The following is a 10017-nucleotide window of genomic DNA, read 5'->3' as shown; positions in this document are numbered from 1 at the left end:
CAGGGCTGACTGTTTGATGAAAGCTGTGCCCCACGGTGTTTAACAGTAGTTTTTTTCAGTTTCTCCACCTCACAGATAGTAAGTGCAGATGCTACAGATCAAGCACTTTTCAACTGAATCGTATCTATTGTCTTCCTGGAAGAGAAAAATATCTAATCGCCGATTGTGGTTTGTAGCTCCATCGTTTGACCTTTTCAAGTATACTTTTCACCCTGTATTATCTGGTTCCTTGTTGCTTGAACTCAACTCAGGGTGAATTCTGACTCTGAACATTATCAGATCTTCACAAAAGGGGAACCAGTATTTTTGTAAGGTAACCAGATCTGGACTGCTGAAAATTGGAATAACCTTGACAAGAAAGGATTAGCATTAGGTGTGCCTTCGCTTTAATCCAAAGGCAGCTCCAATTTTTGAGGTCCAAATTACTGGCCCTTACTCTTGTGAAGTGTACAATTTATGTCTTTCAAAATGGCAGTCTCCAGAATCTAAAATTAAGACAGTCATTCTGAGCATGTCTCCTTTTGAAATGAAATGCGTGGAAATATACATGCTTTCATTTCCAAATAAAATTTGCAGAGCATTAGTGTTAAAGGAGGTATAGTTTATTTACTAACAATTATTCCAGACAGGGTTTGTTGGAATCTTTCCTTTGGATGTAAAACAATATTTACTTTAAGAGTTGCCATAGCCTTTACAACATTGTCTACATGACATAATTAAGCTAAAATAAAATATACATTGTAGACCCCAAAAGGGAAAAGTAGCATCAGGTTAATTGGTATCCTAAAATTAAGCCCCTATATACATCACAGAACTGACGGATGCTTTTGTTAAGGTGCTGACATAATAGATTCTATGAAATGTCCCCACATATACATATATGAGAATGCATTTAATATTTATAAATGTATATCGAAACCAATAAACTGAGATTGCTGAAAATTTTTGTCATTTCTAATCCATAAAATGAATTTTAAAATTTCCATATAAAAACATCTACAGAAAAAAAAAATACATGATCCAAGTTTAAAATCTGTACATATTATAGAAGACACGTTCCAGTTCCTTGTTGGTCTGAGTCCATCTTGCGCATCTCAGTAAGACGCCATGTGAGCCAAAGAACACTTAAACAACTGTGCGTAATGGGAAAGATCCGTCACACGGTCCACCATATCTTGCAAAGTGGATGTGCTAGGATAATTCAAGGCAGCCACCTTGGTTGACATAACGATGCTTTTGAGCAAGTCGCACAGCTGGTTGCTGGAATTCATGATGCTGTTGCGCATTTCCTGAGTTGTCAACTGCCTAGTCAGGGTATCCCCAATGAAGACCAGTTTATGAGCACTTAAGATGACAAACTTGCTATGAGCGACAAAGATCCTTGGGGGCTGCGCAGCACTGATGCAGCTGAAGAAGGCATCAATGGCGTTCAGGAGGGAATTGAAATGAGTTTCACATTGTTCTGAATAAAACAAAAGAAGCTGCCTCTCTTGAGTGGCTACCAAGTTCTTTGTTGGGTGAAGACTTTGCGGTGACTTCCACTTTGAGATGTCATTTTCTACTGGCTTTGTGATTTCTTGTTCCAATCGCTGGAACTGATTCAACTGAAAGGCAAATAGGAAAGTCAACACCATGTAGTTCTATCAGTGCTTGGTACCCTTACTTGGGTACTTGACCTGGCAAGTTCAACCTAGGATCAGTAGGCTACAGTGGAGAATCCCAAGATGGGAAGAAGTATAAAACATTTCTTAATTGTTGATTATTATTATCTTTTTGTTACAAGTCTGTGGACTGTCATATGCAAGGAACACAGATTTAGGAATATATCAATGAGCAACAATAATCTAAATTCATCGTGATTGTGATGACTTAAAAAACAAACATCCTCAATGGGTGTCCCAAAGGTTCTTTTTTCAAGAGGCAACTGGACTTTCTGTTTTTTCTTTGAAGACGTTTCACTTCTTATTCAAGAAGCTTCTTCAGCTCTGGCTGGATGATGGGGAATGGAAGCATTCTTCAAATGACCATCTGTCTGCAAGGAATATAAATCCTTCCACTCCCCACCATCCAGTCAGTGCTGAAGAAGCTTCTTGGATGAGAAGTGAAACATCTTCAAAGGAAAAACAGAAAGTCCAGTTTCCTTTTGAAAAAGAACCTTTGGGACAACTATTGGGGATGTTTGTTTTTTAAGCCATCACATAGACATCCCCAATGGGTGTTCCCTAATCATCCAGAGAAAACTGGAGAAACACAAACTGGAGAAACATAACTGTTGAGTGGCATTTGGGAAAAGATGACACAAAGCTACTGTGGGTGAGGAGTCCAAGAGTAAACTGATTATTTGAACTTCCTATAGCTTATAGTGTTCTGGAGAAGATCACTTGCAATCAATGGAGGCTTTAAAAAATTGTTCTTCTCCACCATGCATATTTTTCTCAAACATGGTTCCTTTAGGAGTGGGGAAAAAACTTGGACTTTTCCAACTCCATGTATATTGATTCTGTTATTTATTTATTTATTTATTAAATTTTTATACCGCCCTTCTCCCGAAGGACTCAGGGCGGTGTACAGCCAGCGATAAAACAAAATATATACAATTAAAACAACATTTAAAACAAAGCAAATTATAAAGGCCGATAAATTAAAATTTAGATTTTAAAATTTTAAAATATTAATAAACCCCAAATTTAAAATTCTGAAGCAGAGAAAATGTAGCCAGGAATTATAGTTATCACATGTAATATACTTATCCTTTATCTCTTAGTAAGTAAATATATACTTGCAGAGGTTGCTTTCTATTATTATTATTATTATTATTATTATTATTATTATTATTATTATTATTATTATTATTATTATTATTATTATTAACTTTTATTCATTAAACATGAAACTCAGTCAACTGAACATTTAAAAATGTATCACAAATATCATTGACTGGCTCTGATGGTTGATATGGGTTGTTGCCAGCATCCTAGGTATCAAGCAAATATCTTCTTAATTATTATTATTAATAATAATTATTATTTACTTTATTCATTAAACATGAATCTCGGTCGACTGAACATTCAAAAATGCATCACAAATATCACTGACTGATTATTATTATTATTTAGTTAGTTAGTTATTAAATTTATTTGCCAACCATCTCACTGTTTAACTGACACTGGGCAACACAATTTTTTTTTAAAGCCTCTGTTGATGCAAGTGTTCTTTTAGGACAACATTTCTACCTCCCTGAATCCCAGGGTCCTTGTCTTTCTATTTTGCCTTCCTGATTGTTTGGGTGCTACCTGTAGGGCTCTTTACCTGATGATGCTCCAGCTGTGTCTTGTTCTGCTTAACAATGTTTTCTTTTTCCAGCAACTCTTTCTGTTGCCTTTCAAACTCTTCCTTCCCCTAATCAGAAAAAAATTGAGATACAAAAATGTCCCATCACACAAACGAATACCTCTTCACATGGCCGTTAACTAGTTTATTAAACAGCAGGTATTTTATTGTGTTTACACTTGGGTTTTTAATTGGTAGTGAGGAAAAAATAAATGAGAACTTATAGTTTTCATAGATATCATCTTAATAAACAGGAATTGCACAACCTGGGAAATGGCAGGGGACGCACTAAAGGGTTTTGTGCATTCTGTGATATGGCTGGAGCTTTTTCATTTTTATTTTTATTAACCTGATGATGGTCCAGCTGCATCTTGTACTGCTTAATAACATTTCAGCAAGAGAGAGAAAATGGCTGGTTAGGACATATGTTTGGAACCCACAATCTGACTGGGGCACCTTGGTAGATAATTTCCATTCTCTGCTGAACAAGTAGGGAGAATGGAGTAGGGAAAGACAATAATTACTCACTGGCTAAAAAATGAAAGAGACGGCAGATCCATAACACAGATCTTAGATATGTTCCAAAATCTAAAAGGTTGCCATAAAGAAGAGGCTCCTGAAGGCAGGACAAGAAGCAATGCATGAAAACTAACCAAGGAGAGAAGCAACCTAGAACTAAGGAGAAATTTCCTGACAGTTAGAACAATTAATGAGTGGAACGACTTGCTTCCAGAAGTTGTGAATGCTCCAATACTGGAAGTTTTTTCAGAAGAGATTGGACAACTATTTGTGTGAAATGCATAGGGTTTCCTGCCTGAGCAGGGGGTTGGATTAGAAGACCTTCAAGGTCTCATAACATAACATAACATAACATAACATAACATAACATCAGAGTTGGAAGGGACCTTGGAGGCATTCTAGTCCAACCCCCTGCCCAGGCAGGAAACCCTACACCATCTCAGTCAGATGGTTATCCAACATTTTCTTAAAAATTTCCAGTGTTGGAGCATTCACAACTTCTGAAGGCAAGTCGTTCCACTTATTAATTGTTCTAACTGTCAGGAAATTTCCCCTTAGTTCTAAGTTGCTTCTTTCTTTGATCAGTTTCCACCCATTGTTTCTTGTTCTACCCTCAGATGCTTTGGAGAACAGCCCGACTCCCTCTTCTCATCTAACTGTTATTCTGATATCTAATCAGAGATAAAATATCCTGAACTATCATATATCTCAACATAGAAAGACATTTTTGTTCCTCACCTATCAATCAGGTTTGGGGGATTCATGATTGAATGAAACAAGGAAACAAGGAAGTATAGGTGAAAAGCAACTGACTTGCTTCTAAATGGTGTGTCTATAACCACTTCAGGCATAGTTTGAAAGGACAGGAGAAGATGGATATTATCTGCTACAGGTAAAAGGAAAGCAACAACAAGGAAGGACTGCTGACTTCAGGCCCTGCTTATAAACACCCCAGAAGCCTGAAACTTCTGGAAAAGATAGGTGGGACTCACCTGCAAGTGCACATAATCGTAATCATCCATCCAGCTCTTTTCTAAGCTATTATTGCTGTTGCATTGGTAAGGCTGGTTTTTAGAAAGGAGTGGTGATAGAGAAGTGCAGTGGTCCTGGTTTTTATCTCCAGGGTGCAATGTTAGAGCCTGGGGATTATCATACACATAATCAGCAGCAGGGTTCATGCCCTCCGATGCGTTTTTTATATAGGAGCTGCAAGGTCCTTGTTTGAAGAGCACCTCAGCATTGACACTGATGCTGGTGGTCAGTTGTTTGGCATCATCTGGGATCGTCCTTGCCACCATCACGAAACGATCCAGGTCATCACATTTGTTCTGAGGCTTGTTGGCCGCTAGGACATTCAAGGACCAGCTGCAATTACTAAGGTCGTGGCTAGTCTGGGTCAAAATCTGATAGGAATCTTCCAGTCTCTGCAGCTCCCTCCTCATTTTATTGTAGAGACTAAGTTCAGACAGATAGGAAGCATTGGCAGTTGCCCCCTTTGCGAAATGGAGGTAGTCGACCAGTGACTGTTCCACTTTGTCAACTGCAGTATGTATCTTGTTGATATGTTTTTCCATGTTCTCGTACGATCGCCAGTCAGGATTGACGAAGGCCATCAAACTGGAGACAGCATTTTCTACTGTGTTCTGATTCCAATAAAGTCTCTCAATGGCTGAGTCAGGATCCAGTATTATCCTTCTGTCATGAGAAGGACTAGCTGAAAAAGAAGACTCCTTTGATGTCGTGGAAGATGTGGACATGTTACTCCGGGTGCTCCCTGTACTTGAAAAAGACAATCGGTTTATCCCATCGGTAATATCCTGTAGCCTTTTAGTGTCCTGTGTGACCTGTGGAGGGACGTCATATATTCCTTCTTTTCCATCTGGATTCAGACTTTCACCAAATGTTAGATGCTGTCCAGGAAAGGGAATCCCACGAGGGGTGTCATAAATATCTGCCTGGGGAACTATTTGCTGTCCAACAAAGTGAGTTTGGTGGCTCACTGGAACATCATAGAGGCCTTGTTGGTGTGGTGTCAGTTCAGAAGGGATGGCTGCCTTGGCTATGGGAGGTGGGACATCATATACCCCTTCTGAGCTCGCTTCATGCTTTATGCCAGCAGCCAAATCAGGGATTCCTTCTCTAGCATCCATCTCATCTCTGAATGAGGAAGAGGGATTGGTACAGATCTGGAACGTAACAGGCAAACTTAAGTTACTATGCTAAAAGTAATAGCAATAGCACTAAAGACTTATATAGCGCTTCATAGTGCTTTACAGCCCTCTCTAAGCGGTTTACAGAGTCGGCATACTGTCCGCAACAATCTGGCTCCTCGTTTTACTGACATCAGAAGGATGGAAGGCTGAGTCAGCCTTGAGCTGGTGAGGATCGAACTGCTGGCAGCCAGCAGAATTAGCCTGCAATACTGCATTCTAACCACTGCGCCACCACGGCTCTTCATGACATCAAATTATCAAATGTATATGATTACCATTTACATGGACAATAAGCAGAGTTACTTGGTGGAAGAGCACTCTCGGGCTGAATAGGGTCAAATCCCAGAAAAAAATCCCAGAAAGTGCCCAGTGAAAGTTAATATTGGCCCAGAAAGCAATTATTTAGATAGTTTTCCTACAGCACAGTTAACCTGAACATTATGAAATACGAGCAGCTGGAAACGTGTGTTTTTGAGCTTCAATCTGTCACGCTCAAATAGACGAGCCCAACGAACTTCAAATTTACAGTGGATACTTGACACAAAATGACAACCTCACCCTACAACTTATACCTCAAGGATACTAAGACATAGCCTGTATAAAGACTATTACAAATTGATCCAGTTTACACATCAGCCTCATAGCCACTGACTATAAACCCATTCCACCTGGCCCCTAAATCATCAAAATTCCTTTGCATGCTGTTGTGTAGCACTCCTTGAGAATCCTCACCTCTCCACACTGTAGCTGTTGAGAACTCCCTCCAGATACTCGGTGCCCTGTCTTTTCTCTTGCTGTTTTGCTGCTTTGTAGCTAAGTGTGTGTGTTTAAAGCTGCTCCCTAGCAATATAGCAAAATTACTTCAGATCAGCAACAATGGAGGAACAATGTCCTTCAATGTTCAACCCAGGAGGAGGAGAAAAAATCCAAGGGCCGGGATGAGGAAAATATTCCCGCCAGTGAAAATCTTTTGCTCCACTACCAGAGAGAAAAGCTAGTAAATTTATTATTATTGTATTGTCTCCTGGAGCAGCAAAACAGTTGATCAACTTTTAATGTGAATTGATTTGGTGTGCACAGACTACAACAGCCCTTACAGATTGGGGGAACGGTCAAAGCCCGTCTATTTCCTTGACTGGAGCATGTGGAACCAACTGGATTGATCGCCACATGCTAAACCAAAGGAGCAATATTAAGGGTTCACATGATGCGTGAATCCAGTCATTGTATCACAGGAATGAAGTCCAGACAAACTGACTGCACAATCGATGTGCACTCTGATATTAACCTAACATAGAGATTTGTGCTGGCAGAGCCTCACAAAAGACTGTATCTTCTTCATAGTTGTTGAATTCCCCTTAGATAAGCACAAAGATACAATCAGTCCACTGCATGCGTACAGGGTTTTTTTTTAAAAAACAACAACACTAATTACAATAATATCTTACATAAGGATAATAATTATGCTCGGCAGTATACCTTTATAACAGTTATAAAAAAAGAAACCAAACAAAAAATAAATGGGCTATAAAGCTTGAGGGGGAATGTTAACAGGCCCGGGAGTTCAAAGCACTCTGCTATTTCTTCCCGTCTTCTCTTCAATGCAAAATATACTTTTTGTTTAAACATGTCTTCAATCCAGCATGAAATTACACGTTTGCTTGAAATGGAACTTCAATAAACTTACCCCTTTAGTGGGAGGAACGTCATAGATCCCTTGAGATTTCATATCACTCATTTGAGCTGCTTGTGGAGGACTTTTAACTGATCCAGGGGGGACATCGTAGATCTAAGTAGAGAAACAATGCATTACGCAAAAGAAAAACATCTTCAGCCTTGATGAAATCAGTTTGGGCTCTCTAATTGATTCCTTGGCAAATGGCATGTCTCGGTAGGATAACTAAAGCTGCTCCAGCCAATAGCCATGAATGTCTGTCCAATGTCTCCTGACAACAAACAAAATTTGTTTATGGTCTCTCAACCATCCTATTCCTCTTCCATGAACTTCTGAAAAACAAAAACTTCATGAGTTTTTGGTTCATGAGCCAAAGGGGCTCGTTTCAGCCCTAGGATTAGGCGCACTGAGGCAACTGCTTCATAGAACAGAAGTGGCTTTCGAGAGTTCCTCCTGAATCTCCTGGATGAACTCAGGAAGAGTGCTGGATATCTCACGTTGGCCCTTTCAAAAGAGGTTGCTCCTCTCAGGTGCTTTAAGAGTATTGTGGCTTCCCTAGGACTTAAGTCCATCCAGTTCACTTCTGCACGTAAAATGGAGGAGGAAGGAGGAGGGGGGGCGGGGGGAAGAATATCTGTTTGTTCTTTACCCCAAGCAGCAGAATATCTTGGCAGTGGTCTATTGCTGGCAGATTTTCTGCCTCTGATGTTTTTACAGAAACACACCAGAAACAGATGAGTGAAAGTCCCCTTTGATTATCAGGGGATTAACTGCCATCAAGACTTGGAAGTGCTTGGGGTTTTCAGGGGACGGGGGAAAAAAAAAAAAAAGAACCGAATGAAGTCAACTAGTCATTTAAGGCTTCTTGGACAGCTCAGCAGGGAGCTGTAGACAGTCTTGGTTCTCTGATCAGTTTATTTTTATGACCAAAGATGAGGGAGAATACAGTACAGCAAGAAGCATAATATGCTGTATTGTTCCCCCACCTTGGAACAATAATCGGAAAAAGGAAGATTTACATATAAAAAACATAATGCACACTGTGGTTCTCAGCTACAGAAGTTAAAAAGGCAGAGTTAAGTTGTTTTCATCCCATAAAATACTGTGAAAGGCCTTTGGTAGGTCAATTATTTTTTGGTTCAAATCACTTGATAGTGATGTCTTGTCAAGAAGAAAGAAACTAGATAAAGACATACATTTGAAGCCATATATGCAGTTAGGGCTCAGGATGATCCCCCAAATTAAAAAAAAATAAAACAAAAAAAGACCTTGAGCCTTCTGAAGTATTAATTCTTGTGATTTATCTCAGCCCCGCCCCCCCCTTGTCATCTTTACTGAAATACGAGTGCAGCTGCTGATGGTAACCATGCTTAATCCTCACATTGATGTCTAATCCCCAACAATTTTTATGAGGTGCAAGCACACTCCTCACTCTGTTGCACCAACGCCAGCAAAAATATTCTCCACTATATATTAGATGTGGAGCTAGAAAGATTTTATAAGGATGTGCGTGTGTATGTGTGCGCGCGCGCTATTTATGTATCCCTGAAAGAAAAGCTCCAATAATGCCAAAATAGAACCAATTTCATGTTTTGTGGATTGCAGTACTAATAAAGCCAGAAACCACGGAATCCTTAAGGAAAGAAAAATAGGCCTGGCCACTCTGAGACCTCTTTACCATGACAGCAATCCACAGGTATTTTGCATATTATTCTTGTAGCATGTTCCCTTCTCTGTGACTAATGTCTCAGTCCCATTGCAATATGTTTATTTCAATGAAGTAGATTCCAGATTTCATCAGGGCTTGCCCAAATCTCGTTGTAGCATGTGATCATGAATAAAATGAAACTGTCTAGTTCAAGGGACTCCAACCTTGGCAACTTTAAGCCTGGCGGACTACAACTCCCAGAACCCCCCAGCCAGGAATTCTGGGAGTTGAAGTCCGCCAAGCTTAAAGTTGCCAAGGTTGGAGACCCTTAGTTAGCTTAGTAGGCATTTTAACTCAGATAAATTAAAAAAATCAAGACTGGTTCTCAGATACAGTACATCCTGTTAGGGTAAAACCTCAGTTTAATAGATGCCAGTGATTTTGGATGTCATGGACACATGTAATGGTTTGCATTCAACCCCTGTTTAACAGACTAATGTCTGTCAAGTTTCTGTTAAAGTGAGTTTATGTAGAAGATTTAACCGCAAATGACATCATTGTGCAAACAACACAAATGTGGATTTAATGAACATTTGTCCATTCTCTCTGTCCCTATAAATGATCTCTCAAGT

General features: G+C 39.6%; 1 protein-coding gene across 2 annotated transcripts in view; it reads right to left on the bottom strand.

Moving 5' to 3' along the window:
- Positions 1 to 580: 580 nt before the first annotated feature.
- NEDD9 (neural precursor cell expressed, developmentally down-regulated 9) overlaps positions 581 to 10017 on the bottom strand; it is a 77751-nt gene continuing 68314 nt past the window's right edge. The window contains exons 4-7 of one of the 2 annotated variants that reach the window (XM_058175515.1): positions 7750 to 7851; positions 4842 to 6035; positions 3310 to 3399; positions 581 to 1604 (exon numbers count right to left, since the gene is read on the bottom strand). In XM_058175515.1, coding sequence (XP_058031498.1) covers positions 1095 to 1604; positions 3310 to 3399; positions 4842 to 6035; positions 7750 to 7851 — 1896 coding nt within the window. In that variant the 3' untranslated portion in view covers positions 581 to 1094. The remainder of the gene's footprint in view (positions 1605 to 3309; positions 3400 to 4841; positions 6036 to 7749; positions 7852 to 10017) is intronic. The other variant, XM_058175516.1, reaches the window with a different exon arrangement.

The sequence above is a fragment of the Ahaetulla prasina genome, chromosome 3 (assembly GCF_028640845.1).
Source record: "Ahaetulla prasina isolate Xishuangbanna chromosome 3, ASM2864084v1, whole genome shotgun sequence".
Classification (NCBI taxonomy): domain Eukaryota; kingdom Metazoa; phylum Chordata; class Lepidosauria; order Squamata; family Colubridae; genus Ahaetulla; species Ahaetulla prasina.
Note: the sequence above shows the minus strand (reverse complement) of the source record. Positions and strands in the feature narration are given on the sequence as shown.